Source organism: Eublepharis macularius, chromosome 13, assembly GCF_028583425.1.
Source record: "Eublepharis macularius isolate TG4126 chromosome 13, MPM_Emac_v1.0, whole genome shotgun sequence".
In the NCBI taxonomy this organism is placed as follows: Eukaryota; Metazoa; Chordata; class Lepidosauria; order Squamata; family Eublepharidae; genus Eublepharis; species Eublepharis macularius.
In genome coordinates, this window is record NC_072802.1 from 58503210 (window position 1) to 58525085 (window position 21876).

At 38.7% G+C, this 21876-nt stretch overlaps 1 protein-coding gene and 1 long non-coding RNA gene across 2 annotated transcripts; one reads left to right on the forward strand and one right to left on the reverse strand.

Annotated features, from left to right (window-relative positions):
• The first annotated feature begins 218 nt into the window (after positions 1–218).
• Positions 219–19028, forward strand: CDC45 (cell division cycle 45). The gene is made up of 18 exons (XM_054996884.1): positions 219–354; positions 2418–2477; positions 3481–3573; positions 4027–4164; positions 5693–5824; positions 6868–6923; positions 7961–8009; positions 8882–8943; positions 9472–9522; positions 10819–10938; positions 12164–12295; positions 12528–12626; positions 13700–13861; positions 14066–14204; positions 14699–14782; positions 15946–16064; positions 16835–16911; positions 18687–19028. Exons 1-18 carry the CDS (start codon positions 304–306, stop codon positions 18749–18751), a joined length of 1689 nt encoding a protein of 562 aa, XP_054852859.1. The 5' UTR covers positions 219–303; the 3' UTR covers positions 18752–19028.
• LOC129341606 (uncharacterized) lies at positions 4365–5790 on the reverse strand. The gene is made up of 3 exons (XR_008598130.1): positions 5723–5790; positions 5219–5301; positions 4365–4918 (listed from the first exon to the last, which is right to left on the reverse strand). It is a non-coding gene; the product is annotated as an uncharacterized LOC129341606 (long non-coding RNA).
• Positions 19029–21876: the final 2848 nt, after the last annotated feature.

Genomic DNA, 21876 nt, shown 5'->3' on the forward strand with positions numbered 1-21876 from the left:
GCTCTCTTATCTCTATGGGTGCTTTCCTTTGTTCTCCTCTATTGGGTCGACGCGGTCTTCGGAACAGTTAATGGCGATTGGCGGAGCGGCTTGGAAGTCCCGTAGGATTTGCCCAATCAAAACGTAAGAGACGGCCATGCATCCGGCCCCTATGTATGCGTCATGAAATGCCATTGGACAATACTGAGGGCATCTCGACCAATGGGAGGGGGAAGTGATTTGGCGCCTTTCTTTGACCAGGTATCGTCTCCGCAGCGGTCGCCATTGCTTTCGCTGTACTGACAGCGGAGTCGCTCTCGGGTCATGTTTCTGTCAGACTTCCGTAAGGAGTTCTATGAGGTGGTTCTGAACCAGGTGAGGGGCGAATTCCATTGGGGACAGTTAGCCGAGTAATGGATTCCCGCGAGGCCGAGGGGCGGCGGTGGGCGAGGCTCTTGTCGGGGCTCCCTCTGCCCTCTTCCTTCTGAGGAGCTGACGTGCCGGCGCTTAGCGGGTCAGGCGCAGGAACGGCCGCTCCCTCAGGCTTAGCGGTCTGGCTCGCTCTGTCAGTGGTGGAAGGGGCCCTGTCGCTTCAGACGAGGGAAAGGCGGCGCTGCTTCTGTAATGTTCACAGAAATGTTATTATTTTTATTTTATTTATGTATTCATTTTTCAATTTTATTTATTTATTATTGCATTGGATTGGTTCGTTATTTTATGTATTATGTCTATATTTATTTGTTAATTATTATTTTATTTATTATCCCGCCCTTCCTCCAAAGAGGAAACCTATCCAGCAAACTTCCATGGCAGAGTGGAGAGTTGAACCTGCGTCTTCCAGATCCTACTCCAATACTTTAACCGTTATACCACGCTGGTTCTCAATGTTATCCTCTACTTGCTGTCTGAAGTGGTGCAGTGCATGCTACCAACACAAAAGCTGACCCTTGAAAGCTGGAGTGGTTTCGCGGTGTAGGACTAGGATATGAGGGACCCAGGTTCAAATCCCTGTTTGCCACAAAGCTCAATTGGTTGCCTTTGAGCCAGTCAGTTAGCCTAATCTGCATCAAAAGGATATTGTGATGCTAAAATGGAAGAAGGAAGAAAATGATGCGTGCTGCCCTGGTTTTCTTGGAGGAAGAGTGGAAAGTATTAAATAAACGAGACAGCAGAAGCCCTGGGGTAGTGGGATGGACCATACTGTGTTATACGACAGGTAGCGGGTTCCAGTTTTGAATTATCCTTTGCATGAAAAATGCCTTACCCAGTTTCCACATACATTCTGGTTCACATTTGCAGCAGGATGAGGTAGTAGAAAGTTGAGGTAATGGAATATTTATTTATTAACAGATTTTTTTAATGCCAACTTTCCAGGAACTTGCTTGAGGCAGCATACAAAACAATAAACTCTCTCTCTCTATATAGATCCAACATAAATTCCCGGCACAGAAACATAGACCATAAAAACAGACCACTAACAGTCCTCAATCTAAAATAGCATTAAAAAATCAACAACTCAATAAGGTGTCTAGAGTCTAAAAGAAATCAACATAGGCAAAAGGCAAGCTTCAATGAGAAGGGCATTCTGTAAGTGAATGCCACTACTGAAATGAAAAAGTCTTCTCTCTGAAATGAAAAAGCCTTCTCTTTTTGTTTCGGCAGAAGGGTGCTTATGATCCTCCACCTACAGTCCCCTCTGCCACCTCAGGATTCCACCTGTACCACTTCAGATGGTATGCAGATTGTATTGGAAAATGAGCTGAAAGTGTTTTATACAGTAACACCATAGGTTGAGATCAAACACATAAAAACACTTTCTTGGGAAATAGCACCCATTTTTATAAAATGTGGAAGAGAATCCACATGTATAAAAAACGAGGTAATTTTTCTTCCATCTCAATATATTCTTCATGAAATGTTCTCTGCAGCATCTTATTATTACAATCTCTCTTCTCTCTGGAAAACAATTTGATAAGGACTGTATGACTTACCATATTTACCTGAAAAGAAGGCAACTCTGAATGTAAGACTATCCGCCCCACCCCCCAAAGTTAAACACACATTTAAAAAAATTATTGGACATAACTGTTACTTGCATGCAAATGTAAAACACACACACGCCTTTTACGGCATACCTGGAAAAATCTTAAGCTTGCAATTGAGTAAAAATTGGGTACTTCTCTTTTGTCTTGCAAAGAAATTGGAATTTAAAATATACTTGATGTAATTCTTGAAGGGTTTATTCTTGTATTTGTATAAGTACCAAAAAAGGATTTAAAGGATGTAAATAATACCAGCATGTGAACATTTTAATGCTTTACTTTGTTTTAGTCTTTATCTAGAATTTTGACAGGCTTACCCTTAGTTGGGGTGATTGCCAGCTGCAGTACTGCATATGCTATTACCATATAAACTAATTGAAAATATACTTCTTACAGCGTGTGCTGCTGCTTGTTGCTTCAGATGTAGACGCGTTATGTGCTTGTAAAATACTCCAAGTAAGTCTCATTTAATGTAAATTTGGTATGCAAGAAGGAGAAAATGCTAAAAGTATCATGAGCAATCTTCTCTATGTTTGAACCTCTTGCAGCATGCTCTCCAGCATCTATCATTGTGACATGAGATCATTCCATTTTAAATATATCTATTTATGGAAATAAGATAAACCTTTTCAGAAAACTAGAGAACAAAGATTATTATTGTGATGTGCAAGCATTAGTAAAGGTTCATGAAGATACCACCAGCCTTGGAATTCAATACTTGGTATCCTGTGTTGGTTCCCAGTATTGATCAGATGCTTGCCCCCCACTACTGTAACTGCTGTGCCTTCAGTCTGAACAGAACTGTGTACAATGCTGGACTGCCTTCTCTTTTGGTAAATCCTATCTACTGGACACTATATTCCAATTCATTTGGAACCTGTGGTCAGAATAGGATCTATGAATATGGGCAAAGTCCTGTTGATGTATCTGTGTGGATGTTTACTGTCAAGAAATGAGAAAAATTCCTTGTTGCTTAAATTGAAATATCGGTCAGTGAAAAATGAAACTAATAATAAAGAGGGATTTTGCAGCACCATAAAGATGCACAAGCTTCTGTGGTCTACTCCATTGGGTCAGATGCATAACATCTTATGGAAGAATAAAAAATTTATGGTGCCATATGACACCTGTTTATTTTTGTGGCCACAGACTAACATGGCTGCTGCTCTGGAATTGTTTTAGTTAATGACTTACTTCAGTCTTATATTCTTTGGGACCCTTTGCCAGAGCAGAAAAGATAATTTGGAAGAAATAGATACAATATTAATCAGTGAGCGTTGCTTACCAAACTCTAATTTTAGATTTTTTGGGTCATTGTCTTCAAATCAGATTTTAAAAATAAGTCCAGTGTCTTAAATTGCTCTAAAGGTGCTGTTTAGGGAAAACCATAAATGAAATGTTGTGTTAGTTACCATGATTGTTTTTTCCCTTCCTCTAAAATTTCATTTTTATTTTTAAGGCTTTATTTCAGTGTGACCATGTGCAATATACATTAGTACCAGTGTCTGGGTGGCAAGAACTTGAAACTGCATTTCTTGAACACAAGGATCAGGTAAAAAGATAAAAGCAGAAATATCATTTCCCTTGTGATACCTTAATACTCTGAATGGTCACACAGAAGTTAATCCTGCTAAGTTCAGTGGGACATACTTCCAAAATATTGCAGTGGTACAGCCTTCTGCATTGAAATTAGTGGCCTTTAATGTACCTTACTCTGCATAGGAGAGCTGTAAATTCTTGTAGTGGTGGTTTAGATTGTCACACTTCATGTTGGATTTAATCTGGATATAGCTGCTTTCTGTAATGGATAAGAATTAGAATAATTTCATTTCTGTGATCTCAGGAAATTAACCATTTTTTCTCTCAGGAAATATAAAGAGCCGGGGTTTTATAATAGCTCTGGGAATATGAGGTTTTACGGAAACAAATGTTTGTCTATAGAATAGCATTTCACAAAGGTACTAGTCTTATTTACCTGCTAATAGACTTTTTTTTAAATTTGCAGTTCCAGTATTTTGTTCTAATAAACTGTGGTGCTAACATTGACCTGCTAGAAGTCCTTCAACCTGAAGAAGACATCATCTTCTTTGTCTGTGACACTCACAGGCCTATTAACATAGTAAATGTTTACAATGAGACGCAGGTAAATTCTATTTCTCAGGAGAATACAGGATTAGAATCTCATCGTTCTTTGATAGATAAGGGCCAGCTTCCTGGGTTGGTTGTTCTTTGGCACCAGGATTTCTGGGAGTTAGTATATTCTACTACTTCCCAAACTGGCACAAACAAGTCTTGGTTTTGCCCTTTGGGTGTTTGGCCCTAGCTGTTCTAAATGATAAAAGGAATTGCACCGCAGCCCTTTAGAGTTTACCAGAAGAACATGAAATGAATGCCACCTTCACAGTGCAATCCAGTCCAATCCAATTCCTCAGTCCTTAACTAGTAACACTTTAAGACTAATTATAGTAAATCAAAATATTTATTAAGGTTATAATAAGACCTGATTTAATAATAATAAGACTAGACACAACCACTTGCTATAGCAACTTCTTGGTGTGTTTCTATCTAAGCCCTGTGCTGATAAAGTATAGACTATACCATGAGGTCTTTTTTCATAGTCCCTTTGCTAGGCTGGTTGCATCCTTGTAACTAATTTTTCTTGCCTTTGCCCTGATAAATTTCAGGTCTCAGCAGAGCACAACCAAATGAGTCGTTATCCTGTTTGACATGATTGAACATAGAGAAAGGAACTAATTTAGCTCAGTGGGAATTGGATGAGGAAGGAACTAATTTAGCTCAGCGGGAACTGCAGCTTCCTCCTTGGCAACTGTGATTTGGAGACGATGCAGTATGCCCTTGGAAGGTGGCTTCCTTTCTTAGATGGTTTTCTTTGCAACCTATAAAGACAATTAGGCAGTCATTAGCTACATATAAATTACCCTAACATTAGAAATCTTTACATTTGCCCACAGTAAGGCACTTGCTGCATAGAATATGGTGAAAACTAGATAACAAAACAATTGCTGGTAATCATTGTTGAAAGGAAAAAAAACATCATTAGAACTGCATGCAGACACTGATAAATATATCATCTCCATACAACAAGATGGATCCCACAATCTAAGCAAAAAGAATTTTTAGGTATAATAGCATAAGAGCGAAACACAACATATGGAACATGAAAGTGCTACACAAACCTGTTTGCAAAATGTACAAGTGTGATATACTTCTGTAATCCTCATCTCATCCCCACTTCCAAAATTAGCTATATCATCAATATCTGCAATTACAAAAGTATAGTAAAGCAACAAAACAACTAGTTTAAAATAAACAAATGACTTTGTACACTAAATGAGTTGGATCCAGTGCAAAGTCTGTGTGAGCACCACATAAGGATCACTGACCTTCCTGGATTTATCTTGTTCCTGTGGCCCTTTCTGACCCAGGATTGCCCAGGATTGTGAAACCCACGTGGAGTAATTGTTATGGGTAGGGAGGCTGCAGTGGCAAAGGGAAAAATCTGTTCTGTCTGCAGAGCTCCGCTCATGCAGGTGGCAGGAAGGAACCATTTTATCCCCTTTACATTTTGCCTGTCATCAGATAATTACATTTTTTCCCATTTGGATTATAATTGCATTAGACCAGCATTATTAAATAAAACATTTTGCTAGATTAAACTCCTAGTTAAACAAGACAACGACCTTGAAATTCCTGCCTATGATGACATCTTCAGGGATGAGGAGGATTCTGGGAATGAAAGTGATGAATCGGAGCCTTCAGGAAAGCGTCAGCGATTTGAAGAGGTCAGTTGTGCGTATCTTGATAGTTCACAAATAGTAAAGGAAAGGAAATTTGGTGGAAGGTGGATCTAGTGAGAAAACAATGTTTTGGTTCGCATTTCAGATGATATAAATATTAATATAGATTATAAAAAAGCTTTTTCTGTTCAGAGTGGATCACAGAGAGTAAAACTATTCAGTTATAATAACCATAAAATAATTAATTATAATAGCAATAAATACAATCTATAAACCATTTGCGCAGACAAAGCAAAAAAAAAGCATCCTCAGGTGATCACCTTAATAATTCAGCCTTAAAAAGGATTACAGGGTATGTACCCTGTTAACAAACTCAGGAAAGCCGTTCCACAGTGTAGGGGCCACCACTGGAAAAGCTTGAGGTTGAGCAGTAGGTGTTCTTACGCATGTCCATGCCGTGGCAGAATGAAAAGGAGACGATAGGATAATTAAAGTTGGTGCATAGGTTCATATAGGGTGACAGCCACTTAAGCTACTGCAGCAACCTGATGCTGCCTTGGCATGAAAATGCCAGTGATAATCTATGACTGCCCCGGCAGAAATCCTTCTGAAGTTGATAGATGCCAGCAAGTTGTTTTAATACATGACAGGGGTTCTTGAGCTCAATTTATTCAACCACTTTAGATCTAGTCCTCATGTTCCCATTCTTACTTTGAACAAAGGGTGGAAAACTGTATATACCCAGAAGGTCTCTAGAACCATGGGACCTGTTACCCTTGTGTCCAGTGGATGTTGTGTGACTACAGGGGGCGGTTGAGAAGATGCTTGGACCTGAGAAAGGCAATTAATTTGTTTCATGGGCATCTCACAAACCTCAGGCGCATCTGTTTCTTTCGTTTGCATGTTCTGTGGTGGCCAGAATATGAATAGTTTTATAGAAAAACATTCCCCTTAAGGACATGTATATTCTAAACATAAATTGAGACAAGATGAGAATTGCTTTAAGACCTGTAACAAGACATACAGCAGAGATACTCTTTATTATAATGTGTTTGGGTTGTGTAAGTAAAATCTCAATCTCTGTGCAGGAAGTAGTGGAACGAACAATGAAACGCCGACAAAGAAGAGAATGGGAGGCACGCAGGTATGCTTTCAGACTCTTTCTGTTAGCTTCATTTAGAGGACAGAAGGTAAAAGCTGAACACCATTTTTTAAAAACGTGTCCTTGCAAGAAAACAAAAATGTACAGGAACCCCAGAGAAAGGAAAACAGAAGAAACATCAAAAACCTTACTTGAAAACACTTAAAACAGCAGACAAAAGGAAAGATAAATAGAACTAGTAAGTTAAAATAGCATCTTATCTAATGGACTTAAAATGGTTTTAAAAACAAAACAGAATCATTATCTGGTGCAAAGGTTTGTGGTCCACAGGTACCTAGTTTTATTTAACCATCTCAGAGGCTTCATATTTAACTCCAGTAGACAATCTCGGTGGCATTATTCTGATAGCAGGGTATGGTTATCAAGGGCAAAATCTGCTCTTTTTTTTAACAGGAAAGAATTTGGCTGCTTCCACACAGGTTGGATAATGCACCTTCAATGTGATCATTTGGTATGTGAAACAAAAAGTCCACTTCTAAAGGATTGCTAAAGTACATTATTCAATGTGTGTGGAAACGGCCTTTGTTTAAGGGGGACTGACTTTTATTGCATCCAGACATAGAATCCTATTTTTTTTAATGGAAGTGTAATTCCTCTGTATTTAAAAAATGTCTTGTATGTGCCATTTGTTTCACAGCCAACAACAGTTTAAGCCCAGTGTTACTTGCAGTGGCTCCACTGCCTCTATAGAAATGGAGAGGGAAGCCTGTGCATGCATATGAACATAGGAAGTTGTCTTATATAGAGTCATGTTGCTAGTCAAAATTATCTGTTCCTTCTGGCAGCAACTTGCCCAAGTCTTGGACAAACAAAGGTCTTTCTCAACACTTGGTTCTTGGGATCCCTTAACTGGGATGCAAGGACTGAATCTGGAGCTTTTTGTGTGCAAAATGCAAGTGTTCCATGTGGGATGTTCTGGACTGGAAGTCCTTTTCTCCCTTTTGTATTGGAGATACTTCAAATGACTTTAACCTCTGACATAATACATGTGGGAAAGTAATGGTTCTTTTTTTCTTTAGACAAGAGATTCTCTTTGATTATGAGCAGTATGAATATCATGGGACTTCTGTAAGTATAAAGTATCAGTGTTGCTTAGACCGAAAGCTACTACATAGCTTAAAGGACTTGACGTTGATCTTGCAATAGGACAGTTGCCTTTGTGTAAAGCAAGCTGTGAAATGCACCCAATGCAGTTGATGGCCAATAGATGCAGGATAAAGAAAAGCAAGTAGTAAGGAATTAACTTGTGGTGTTCACTGCCAGGGGTGTAGCTATGGCTACAAGCACAGATGGCTTTAAAGAGAAATTAGACAGATTGATGGAAAATAGGTCCATCAGCAGCTATTAGCTATGATAACTGAAGAGAACCTCCACATTCAGAGGCAGTAAACCTCTGAATGGTGGCACTAGGAGACATTATCAGGGGAAGACCTTGACCTTGTTTGTTGGTCATCCCAGGCAATTGCTTATCCCACTGTCATACAGGATGCTAGACTACAAAAACCATTGGTCTGATCCATTTTATGTTCTTATGTGTCAAGTAGAAGTTAAGCCCTTCAGCCACTATCTCAGGGCAGAAGCCATATAGCATGACCATATGGAGTACTGAAGCACAGAAAAAGCTAACTTCTGAAACGCCACTGAGTGAGGCCTCTATGTTTTCCTCAGGCTGAAAAGAGTTGAGAGTTAGTATTGCACTTGTGGTGGTGTAGGGCTTCTTGCTACTTTCAACAACAATGCCCAGTGACAGATTTCACTTCCAGTTCTGCTTTTGATGAAACAAAAATGGGCTCTGCTGTTATTTATTCTTAAGAGCCGCAAGCAGGCCTTGCAAGGTATTGCATAGATCTGTTTGCATAAGAGCACCTTCCTTTCCTTACCCATGTTGATCCATTATTTTTTTCTTTTGCAAACTGACATCTGGGTCTCTACTTTCCTAGTGCGCCATGATGATGTTTGAGTTGGCATGGATAATGTCCAAAGACTTGAATGATATGTTGTGGTATGTAGTCTATGGGTTGTATGTGTGTGATAATCACTGCTGGCCTAATTTCAGAGGCATTTTAACTTTTATAGAAAATTGGTTGTTCTGTTAAAGCAAAAATGAGATGGTATAAACATTTGATAGATAGAAATACACTGTAAGGGCTTCTGTTAATCCTTCCCTGGCCTCAAGGTCCTATACTTCCCCTGAAACTTGACTTTTTACGATGTGATCGTGTCCTCTGATTATTTACCATTATCGCACACAGCATGCATAAGATTATTAATTTCATTTTATTTGAAAGCCAAACAGTGCCAACTCATTAATAAGAAAGGTGTCAAAATGTCCTTGATACACAAGCAATAAATGTCATTTGGAAAGCAGAAGCAAAAATGTTGTGAATGAAAGCTGTACATAATTTTATGTAACTGAAAGCTCATTCTTTACATAAAATAGTTAAACTTATTGGGAATCTTGAAGTATTTGTACCTTATTAAAGACTACATGGGCTGAGAGAATACCTCAACATTTTTAATTTCTTTTTAGGTGGGCTATTGTTGGACTAACAGATCAGTGGGTTCAAGACAAAATCACTCAGTAAGTGAGCAGAGTTTTTTCTTTTATAACAAATTGATTCAGTATAGTAAGTGCCAAATGATTAGTTCACACATCCTTATTATACATGCAGAGTTAACAACAATGCTATACTGAATTTTGGAGGCTGTGTTTACTCAGAGCTCTGTGTATGAACAGAATAAAACTTTGAGTGAACACAGCATTTACCGTTTAAACTATTTTAATCCCTTCTTTCCATCCATATGTAGGAATTCTATTATTCATTTTTTTAACCAATCTAAAAAATTTTAAAAATTAATTCAAGGGGAAACACATTTAAATATACATAGCACCAAAAACAATTGAGAGAACCTTTTCTGTGGTTCTCCCCAGTGTAATTTGCCTGGCACCCACTCCTTTTAGGTGCCCAGGTAAATTCCATCTTGTTTGTTCAGACTTTTTAGTTATTGTCTTATGTTTTACTGCAGGATCAGTTTTATTTTATTATTATAATGCTGGGGTTTTTTTTGCTTGGAATAGCCTTTGGCTAAGCCAACTGCTTATTATGACAATCTCAATCAATGGGGGTTTTTTTGTCTGAAAATCTATCTGGACTTTTATGCCTACCTTTATGCATTTCCTTGGATTGTTTTGTGACTTGTGTTTTTTTTAAATTTTGTTTTAAATCACTATTTATAAATTGCCTTTAGTGGCTAGGAAAGGTGCTATGTGAATTTTAATTATAATTGTGTTCTCAATTTTAGGCACTTTGATTATAGTAGAAAGGTATGTTGTACTGGGCTAGGATCTGGAAGAGTTTGAATCCCCACTCTGCCATGGAAACTCACTGGGTGTCCTTGGGGCAGTCACATGCTCTCAGCCTAGCCTCATGGGGCAGTTAGAGTAAAATGGGAGAAATGATGTAAGCTGCTTAGAGGCCCTCTTGGGGAGAAAAGTAGGACAAAAAGATCTAGTGGATCGATGAAAGGCAGAACAGCTGAACCAATAAGATAACCAGAAATCATTAATTTTCTCTGTCCAAAATGTATCTTGACCTGGCGTCCAGAACTGAGTCGTGAGACCAGCCAGCCCTCTTGGGAAGAGAGTCCCAAAGGCTGAGTACCGCCAGTGTAATAGTTGCCAACATTCTGTATGTGGCTAGCGGATAATTGAGTTCCATCAGTTTATGATGATCAAGGCACTTTGCAACATGCATTTTACTTATGAGCCAGTTTCTAATATAAACATTGTAAATACCTTGAAAGAGCTTTTTAGTAGGTAATATATAGGACTCCTGGAAAATAAAACCAAAGTCATATTTGTTTTCTCTTTCACAAGAATGAAATATGTAACAGACATTGGAGCCCTGCAGCGTCATGTGTCCCGGCATAACCATCGTAATGGGGATGAAGAGAACTCCCTTTCGATCGACTGCATGAGAATAGCATTTGAATACGAGTATCCTTCTGAATAATCATGATGAATAAGCAAGATTTAGAGGAGGCACTTGTGGTAGTTAATGTTATATTGCCTGTATTATGTCAGTGTAGTCCAGAGTGTTGCAACTAGATCTGGGGGAAAAGTTCTAGACACCAATTCACTAAGTGGCCTTGAACATATTAGACCTGGTTCACACATATAGGAGAGCGAAGTGGGTGCTGGTAGAATGGATTGTGTGCTACTTTGGATTACAGGTCACAAAATCCCAATTTTTTAATATATTAATCACATTCTATAGAGCGAAGAAACATCATAGCAAGCAGAGATATGGAGAACTTTTCTTTCTGCAGTGCTAATTCTATTTGCATGAAGTTTATACACATATGTATGTGCAGATACAAAGATTCAAAGTACGGATCCTTCACCTGTAGTCTGAAATGAGGTCTGCCACTTTGTTACCATCTCATTCTCTAGCATGTGTGAAATAACCCTCAGTGTCTCTCATACCCAGAGATAGAATAGCCATTTAACTTACAGAGAAAATCCCAGTGCCTTGGAGGGCTACTGGCAGCCAGGAGCAAGCAAGCTTCAGCAGTGCTGGCAGGATCACTCAGTTCAGCCATTTGGCAGTTGTTCAGGAGGAGACAAGGCAACAGGTGAACTTGACACATTATTGGCCAGCTCTGGGCTGAGTGGCAGCATATTCTTGGTGCAGAAATGCATTGAGGATTTGATTATATATCTACAGTATGCACATGAATTATATAAAGCTGTAGCATAGATCATCTTCCACAAAATTCTTCATTTTGAATAAATAAAACCTTGTCTTAAAAAGCATATCCCCATTCCAAAAGAATATGTCATAGAAGTTTTCTTTAGTGTTCTGCATGCTCCCAATTTTTCCTTTGGAAACTTGAGCAAAATTGTCAGGGAGTGGCAGAACAAGTTTTTTCCTGCGCCTTCAAATCTCTAGCCAGTTGGTACCTACCTTCAACAGGTCTGTGGAAATGAAGATCAGCAGTTACATTACCCATTTGAATAGTTTTTAGAATAATCTTGAGATATAGCTTAGGAGTCCCTGTCTGTACATTTCATTTTGATTATTTGAATCAAGATTATTTGTATGATGATGACAGACACAATAATGGGGAGAAGATAGTTATTTTAAATCTGAATGTAATTGATTTATCTCACAGAGCAGCATACAGTAACTGTTGTTTCTGATTCCTATTAATGGTTGTAGCTTGTGTCTTGCACTCTATCAACACTGGTCTCTATACGAAAGCCTCTGTAACACTTGTTACACTTCTGCTAGCCTTAAGCTGTGGTCAGTGCAAGGCCAGAAGAAACTACAAGAATTCTTTGCTGATATGGGGTGAGTTAATTGGAGGTCCTGGACGAAGTCTGACTTACTGTCAGCTGAAGTGTGGGGGGAAATCTGTTTCATCACCAAAAATGCAGCCTTACGAACAAGCCATTGCTGCTGGAATTAAGCATTATCATTAAGCATGATGATTCTGTTCTATTATTCAGGCAGTCACTCTGGGGGAAAATATGACTTTTCTGCTACAATTCTCTCAGTATATTCTCTCTTTTAAAAAAAATAGCTTACCTTTGAAGCAAGTAAAACAGAAGTTTCATTCTATGGACATTTCCTTGAAAGAGAATCTGCGAGAGATGATTGAAGAATCTGCAAATAAGTTTGGGTAAACTACATTTTTAAAAACTTTTACTGGAATTTTTTACTACTGGTAAAGCAGACGCTGTCCCTCACTCATGGTGCTGTATCTAGCTCTTGCATTTCAATTTTGAATAGTCTAGCTATTTGCACTATAGCATATCAGTTAATTAATTGGCATATCTTTATTGTGTCCTTCCTCCTAGCAATATAGGATGATGCACTTTCTCTCACCCCCAGCATCTATAATGTGAGGATAATACAGATACTGACTTATAAGATCATTATCAGTGATTACCAAATATATTTGAGCACTTAAGAAAAATATTGTCTTACCATACAAAAAGATTTTGTAGTCTACTAAAGGGAAATATTTGACTGTGACTGGCTGAAGTGATCCAATGTCACAAAAGCAGGACATGCCTGGTTGCCATTGACTGAGATGCTCAAATCCTAAAGTGAGGTAGGATGGGCAGAAGGCCCTAAGAAAGCAGCAGGCAGAGGCTTTAGGACAAGGAAATGAGGTTGGAAAAGGGAATTGTCCAAAGGAATAATGGGAAAGGGCCAGGGGAGGGAGTTGGCAAAGAGGCCAAGAACTGTACGAGTAAAAAAGCTGGAGTTTTCAATATTTTATAATAATTTGATTTATATACCACCCTTCAGGACAACTTAAGACCCACTCAGAGCAGTTTACAAAGTATGTTGTTATTATCCCCACAACAATCATCCTGTGAGGTGAGTGGGGCTGAAAGAGCTTTGGAAGAGCTGTGACTGACCAAAGGTCACCCAGCTGGCTTCAAGCAGAGGAGTGGGGAATCAAACCCGGTTCTCCATATCAGAGTCCCGCGCTCTTAACCACTACACCAAACTGGCTCCCAGTTTGTGTACCACAGTGTGCGTAATATTGGTACAGAGAGATATCAGTAAAGATGTTTTTTGAACTGTTCAGCATGATTGCTGTGATCTTGGTTTTTTTAAGTACTTAGCTGACAATAAGAGGGTTTTTAAGAAAGATAGGCTTTTGATCATTTTAAGTACTCTTATGATTTAGTATCTTTTTAGAAAAATATATCTTAAGGTCTTTCTGATTTGATTTTACAGAATGAAAGATTTAAGAGTACAAACCTTCAGCATCCATTTTGGCTTTAAAAATAAGTTCTTAGCCAGTGATGTTGTTTATGCTGCTTCTTCTTTAATGGAGAATACAGAAAAGGATGAAAGTGGAACTGATAACTTTATCAAGGCTTTGGATAGTCTTTCCAGGTAATATGTGCTTGCTTATTTTTAGCCATTGCTTTCATAATTCAGCTGCATCCAAATGTGGCTTAATTAACTGCAGTAGATGTTTGTGTCATATATGAAATGTTTGTTTAAGCATAAGTTAAGCAAGATGATAGATAGAATGGGTTTCTTTTGCCTGCTTTCCTCTTCCATTAACAGCTTTCTTCTATGTCCCCTTTCCTTTAGAAGTAACCTGGACAAGCTGCACCAAGGGCTGGAGCTAGCAAAAAAGCAACTGTGTGCCATTCAGAGGACTGTTGCTAGCTGCATCTGCACTAATCTTGTTATCTCACAAGGGCCATTCCTTTATTGCTACCTCATGGAGGTAAAATTCACTTGTACTTTTTCCTTAATTCTAAAAGTCTTAATTTGGTGTGTCAAGCCAAATTTTATACGTTCACTACCTGAACAATTTAGTTTCACAAACGTGATGCTTATTGTATCAAGTTGTTAACTTTTGTGAAACCTTGGAAAGCACACCGTGTGTGTCTGAGTATTTTTTAAAAAATTAAATACTAAAATTTTCCCCTGTACAAACAATATTTTTGAGAAAAATTGGTAAGACTACTGGTAGTTCAGAAAGGTGTTCCTGTACCCAGGAGGCTGTTAAACTTCTGAACTTTTATTTGTCTTAACTGCCACTTTGCATACTACTTGACATGGCCTTTTTGAAATTCAGCAAGAATTATCTGTGGGGTATGAGCGCTCTGACACCTTAGCACTTGTGCACATCTTAAGAGGCTATCTCCTCGGTAGCCTTTCTAAGGACATTACTGCTTCTTTCCCGTTTTCTGGTGTAATTAATTGTATGTTTTCCAGGGAACACCAGATGTGAAATTGTTCTCCAGACCAATATCATTGTGCCTGCTTAGTAAATACTTGCTCAGGTCCTTTATTTACTCTGTAAGTAACTTACTCTTTCTCTGTCTAGTTATGGGTGTCCAGGTTTTTCTCATTAGGCAATGTGCTTTAACTAAAGGAGTGACTCTTAAAGAGTAGCAGTATTGGAAGAGTTGTGAAAAGGAACTATTTTATTTCTGAAGACCTATGGCTTGGTTCAATTTGAACAAGTCTTGTATACATACGGGCTCCCTTAGGTGTTCCAATTCAATTAGTTACTTCTTGAATGCAAATTGTACTGTCTTCTTGGTGTTTGTGGGGGGTGGGCAATCAGTGGGAGAGCTTCTAGTGTCCCTTCCCCACTGGTAGACCTCCTGAAGACACCTAGGTTTTTTTTTTTACCACTGTGTGATACAGAGTGTTGGACTGGATGGGCCATTGGCCTGATCCAACATGGCTTCTCTTATGTTCTTATGTATCATCACATCAGTACCTACAAACTGTGGTTTGTTGCTTGCCTCTGCAGAGTTACAAGCCACACTTTGAAGCTGGTTTGTACTCAACCACAAGAGGATAAATATAAAACATAATTTGTCAACTTCAATGTAACAGTAACTATAGTTTACACTGAACAGAAAAGTAACTTATTAAATTGGAGCATGCAAAGGGAGGGAGGAGGGTGCAAGCACAAAGCTTGTTCACATGATGGCAAAACTTGCACATTGCACATGAATCAAACCTGTGTGTTTGGTCAGCATCTCTTCACCTCTGAGATGATGAAAAGACATTACAAAAATTCAAAAGAAAGAAACATTTCCTGCAATTAAAAGGCATGCAAAAAAAACCATTTTGTGGTCACTTTGGTATGCATTTCAATGACTTTGGCATGTTAAAAGGTTCCTGTTTAGGCTTTTATATTAACTGCTTTTGTAGATTGTATTTAATATTTTAATTACTGTTATAAGAGACAGATTTTCTTTTAAAATGGTTGCAACAAAGTGTGTTAAATAAATTATTAATGCTATAAAAAGGACATAAAGACTAGTGTGTGTTGTTGTCTGGTTACTGATGTGTTAAAATAAATGGCCTGGAACAGGTTTGGGCTTTAATCTTTTTTGGATAACTTGAACCTCAAAGTTCTCCATCAAAACCAGGGACGCTTGCTTTTTATTTTTATTTTTTTTGTCTTTGAGCTGTGTATAACCAAATTGCTTTCTGGCTTCCAGACAAAAAACAAGCGTTGTAAACTGTTGCCAATGGTCATGGCCGCACCATTGGACATTGAGCAAGGGACTGTGATCATGGTGGGGATTCCACCTCAAACAGAAAGCTCTGACAAAAAGAAGTAAGGGCTTTATACTGTGCTTTTATTTTATAAATATAAGATTTACCATAAATTCAGCCTATCAAATATGATCAGTGTTTGGGGTTTTTTTAAGCCTCAAATGTGTGATGTGGTAGTTTTCTTTAAATCCTGCATTCTGCCCTTGCAGTGGAATATGCAAACTATGCACACTTGTTACGTATGCACACTGAGAGCCAGTGTGATTCAGTATGAGTAGTGTTTGACTTAAACTAGCATGATCTGAATTCCTGTCTACTCTTAGCTATGAAGCTGGATGGATGGTGACCTTGGACTAGAGTCTGTGTCTCTTTCTGCCTGGCCTGTTTCACAGGGGTGTTGAGAACAAAATCAAGGAGTAATTGTGTTCTTTACTGGAATGACTAGAGTACATGAAGCTGCCTTAAACCCCAAGTCAGACCACTGGTCTATGTAGCTCAGTACTGTCCATTCTTACTTGCAGTGGTTCCTTACGGATTTCAAGCAGAGAAAAGCCTCTCCTTGCATTTGCTATCTGAGCTCCTTACGTAAAGATGCTAGAGATGGTGAACCTTTGTGTTCTTCAGCAAGCTAAGCAAATGCTGTACTATGGAGCCATCTCTCTCGCTATTAAAAAGTGATACGAAATAATTTTCTGCTTAATTCTATAGTTGCAAATTTAATTCTGTTAAAATTTAATTTTGTGTTCAGCGTTTTCCTAAGGGCTTAAGAAGCAGGGGGGTAATTATGTGCTCTTGGAAGGAAATGCTAATGCTTTCTCTCTTCACCCTTAGCTTTTTTGGAAGAGCGTTTGAAAAAGCTGCAGAGAATACCAATTCCAGGACTTTACACAACTATTTTGACATGTCTAGTAAGTAAACTTGTGCTTCTCGAAAGCTTATGCTACAGTAAAGTTGGTTAGTCTTAAAGGTGCTACTGGACTCTTTACGATTTTGCTACTACAGACTAACATGGCTAATTCCTCTGGATCTATGATCATTGGTTTAGATTCTATGAACAGAGTAAGTTTGCAGAACAGACCTTTCTTTTTCCCATAGCTTTCTCTCCCCTTGCCCAGTCTTCCTGAAGTTGGAGAGCACTTGGCAATAGCATGAAATGCAGAGGGCTGCAACAAGAAGAGGAACTGGGCAGAAATAATCTCTCACACCTGTCTCTTGCATAAGATTCTGCTTTATTAACGGAAAAGTGGGGGGGATATATGATGATGTCTCCCTTCTAGTCATCAATTCCTCCCCCTTGCTGCATTCTCAGGAGAAGTGAGTGGAACAGGAGGCTGTGGTGGAGAAGGGGGAGAGATCTGTTTTGTTAGCTTGCTTTGTTCACAGTTCATAAGGTCTAATCCACTGATACTTGCATAAGTAACAGGAGTTGATTCCACACTCTGCCCTGCAGATCTAGCAAAGAGGTGGCCTTCAAGATTTTCTTTCGTTGAAAAAATAATTAACAGTTGCTATTAGTGGTGATGCAGCAAGTTCTATGCCTGATATATCTAAAAGCTTCCAAACCTTGTAATGTGCTCCAAGAATTCCCCCACCCTATTTTCAATAAAAACAGAGCAGCTGCAAAGGTACAAATTTGTGGACACAGGCTCTTTGATAACCAAGCAATTACTTGCACACGTGAAACAGCCATCTTGGATTAAAACCAACACATGTGCTACCTGACATTCTTACAAACAAAATACTTCTCCATGCAGACATTTCACTCTTTCAGTCACAAGCAATAACTCACTGAGTTCTGAACAGTGGGTGATCATGTATGTATGAACCTAGCCCTAAGTTAAGCCCATGTCTGTTGTGGTAAATGTTTATGCTGCCAGTTTGGACTTCTGAATTGTCACTGGTTTCATTCAGATGTTTCAAACTAGTTTTCTTATGATGAGAATGAACCAGGCTTGTGCATGCCCCCCTCCTTTCACATTTGGATCTGAGATTAAAGACTTCCTGCTTTGGAACTAACCACAGCTGGTTGTGATGTCCAAGTTTGCTGAAACATGATCATAACCAGGGTAGCACCACCATTACCTGGAAAATCCTGTAAGGGCGTATTGTCCTGCTATTCTAAATATTGTCAGGCACACATACTTTGTCACAACAGAAACAATGACCAACTGTAGTTCATTCCTTCAAAAATAAAGATTATAAAGCACAGTTTAATTGTGATTTAGATTCTTTATTTTTATAGGTAAGAGAGAAAAAACAGTGTCATTCCACCCAGCTTGGACACTGCAACAAATGCAGTTTCTTACAAACCAGAATTCTTTGATCTTGTCTCAGTGGGTGGGAGCAGGGGGACAGCATAAGCTAGAGGACTTCAGAGCTTCTTTGTCACAAACACCTGAATACTGCCATAGATGTTCCTCTTCAGTATGATCAAATAACTATATTTAAAAGTTTCAGGTAGGTAGCTGTGTTGATCTGTAGTAGAAGAGCAAGATTTGGGGCCAGTAGCACTTTAGAGACCAACTAGATTTCCAGGGCATGATCTTTTGAGAGTCTCTAAGGTGCTATAGGACCTGAATCTTGCTCTTCTGTATTTAAAAGTTGTCCCTTTGATGCTAAAAATGCTGAATTATGTTATGGTGAGATCCTGTAACATGTAACAAACTTTGTTTTATCATTTTAGTAATAGAACTGAAAATGGAAGATCGGAGTAAATTTCTGGATGCACTTATTTCTCTTTTGTCCTAATGGTAAGGTGCTGCTGAAGGACCATTTTAAACATTTTCTTTGTAATTGGTTCTACAAGTGATGGCAGCTATTGATCTTGTTTTATTTTTTCTTTGTAAATTCTTGATGCCTTGCATATTTCTCTTGTATATATGAAAATATGTAAATGTTGTCAGTTATTTTGTCTACCATAATTTCGTATGGACCTTATATGCATTTATTTTAATGAGATTTTAGATGTAACCAAACTAAGCTTTTATTGTAAAATTTTAATGAAATAAAGTTTTTATTTCACATCTTGGTTGATGTAAGATTCCTGTGCTATCTAAGATAGGTGAACATCGTCTTCCCATTCACCTGGGTCCTCCTTTTAACCCTGGACTGATGGTGCAAAGTTCAGTCCACGGCATCTCCTGTTGAAAGGGTCAGGTAATAAATAATATGAAGGGCATCTCCTTGAGACCCCAGAGAAGCACTAACAGTCAGAGAACAGAATGCTGATTTTGACATATCAGTAGGCAGCTTCCATGTGTTTACCCTTTGAATGCCGGAGGGCCTTGGTACAGTCCTTAAAATCTCCACTTAAAAGGATATTATGGTTGGGAATAAGCTCTTTCTGAGACCGCTGAGAGTTGCTATTAGAATAGACAATATGGGGCTAGAAAGGCTAATAGTCTGACAACATAAGGCAGCTTCATATACTGATTTTAGGGCCTAGCTCTAGGATCAAATCCTCAATTTACCTTTTAGACCCCAGCGCCATATGCAGTCACTTAACAGTTCTAGGTGAAAGTCTTGCTGATCGCCCCTACTTAAGCCATCCAAATGCCTTTACAGATAGTCAGTAAAATAGCAATGCACGGTCTCTCTGATGCTGCAGAACAGCTACTAACCCAGTAGACCATTCTTTTTTCAGGTGTTACCTGCTGCACAGCATTTATGCGGACGAAGGCACTTGAACAACTGAGCCCTCTAGGGGAAGTTTGAGAACTGAAACTAGGCAATGCCGTGTGCTTTGCAGTTCAACGAAATATAAAAAATAATTACTTTGATTCTACAGGCTTAACTCCTATGTAGTGACCACTGGCTACAGGCAGCATGCCAAGAACTCTGAACTTTCCTTTGTGGGAAGATTAATGTGCTTTAGATGTTTGCTCAAGCTGAGAGTTTTGGCTGCCACTGGAATTTTAAAATAAAATAGTTAAGGCACTAACAAATCGGCTTATGCCGTATTGTGTACATGCATTCCATTTTGTAGTGTCTGAATGCAAATAGAAACATTCCCAAAGGATTATAAAGGAGCATATTTTCTCTTGCACAATACTTGTTTTCTGTAGTAACAGACTGTGATAGACAACTTTTAATTAATTGCAGTCTTTATTTAGATTTAAAAAGGGGGAGGGCGGGTTGCCTAAGAACTTTTTCTTAAAATTCTTCTTGTCCTGCTTCTCCATACAAGAATCTGCTCAAAGTGGCAAAACTCAAGAAGAGAACAATAAAAACAACTGCCCTTGTTTAAATTTACTAAAAATGCACTAAAACATCACTGAACACACACAGAGCAATATTAAATGTGTACTGACCACCCATTGGGTTGCCACAAAGCTGCAAAATAGCAGTAGATGCAGTAGCCAAATCAACAGGCAGCTCAGTGAGAAGAGAACAGCCCACTATGAGTGGAGTGACAGCAAAAGAACCATCCTTCGATCATCTCAGCTTATGATAATAGTAGTCTTTAAAGAGAGTAACAGTGCAATCATAAATGCAGTCAGAAGGTTGTAAATCAGGTGAAGTCAATGGGCTTAGAAGGTTGTAACTACTTAGGATTGCACTGTAAGCCACCTAGGATGGTTTGTAGAAAAGTGGGATAGAAACGCTTTATATAAGATGCACTATTCTTACATCTATGAAAAGCAGTGGCCTGTAGTCAGTAAAATACAGTGCAATGATTGACTGATCTCAGCAGCTCTGTAGTTTTGTTTTTACTCCTCCTCCTGCTTTTATAAGTCTAGCCATTCTTATCAGCAGCTGTGGGCCTTGTATAAAGGATTTCTGGTCTCGCCTATCTAATCTCTACATAGACTTGTTTTTTTTTAGATTGCAATGTTTATAAATTGGCTTTTGTAGATAAGTCTTACCTATTCCAACACGGGCTTGGCCTGCAAGGAAGCAATCATTGCCTCTTAATACATGAGCCTGATGTACTTCTTTCGACATTTAGAAAACGCTGGTCTGTCCCTGCTGCACAGATAGAATTTTGCAGGTTGTAAAGCTGCCAGCTTGGAAAAGCCAAGCAGATGTTTGATAGAAAGCATCTAGTCATGCAGGTTGAAAAGTTGGTATGCTAACTCCTGACTGCTGTAGATATAATGCTGCAGGAAAAAAAGACCCGCCTCCTCCAAGAAGATGCCTCTCTCTTTAAGCCTGGCTCTGAATCCCACTAAGCTGGCTTCAGGCCCTGGTTAGCCAGTAACTGGTGTTAATGTTGGTGCTAATGAACTTTCCAGACACCTCTTGGGTGGAGATTTTCAGGCAGAGGGTAGGGAAACAAAACTTCCAGTTTGTTTACTGTGGTCAGTATGGAGTCAGTGCTAGGTCTGCTGCTGTATTGTCTTAGCCCTAGTACATAAGAAAAACTGTCTTTTAAGTTGTACTACCTTAGAGAGGGGGAGCTACATGACTGAATTGTTTTTAAATAATCCCTGCATGTAAAAAAAATGTCTAGGAGGAAGATTCCGGTTGAATTGGGATATGATTGTTTACTGTATGCAGAGAACCTATAATGATGTACACAATTTTGAAATGAACAAGACATTCCTAGAATAAAACAACAGAATAAACTGTAACTCACCTTGAGCTAATCTAAAACTTAAATGTTATTCCAGCTCATTTTGATCAATGAGTTTTGACTAGCTTTTAATAAAAGGAAGGATAAAAATTGCTCTTGCTGGCTACTGTTTTCTACATCACAGCAAGTTTGTCTTGGAGTAAAGTCCAACATTTCTGCATGGAGTCTTAAGTTTCTGTACTCTCTTAAAACCTGCTATTCTAAAGCTCTGTATTTTGCCAACAGGTAATATTAAAAAGCATTAAGTACAGCAGGGATAATGTAATTTCAGGATGGCAGGAACCTTTCCCTTGATTGC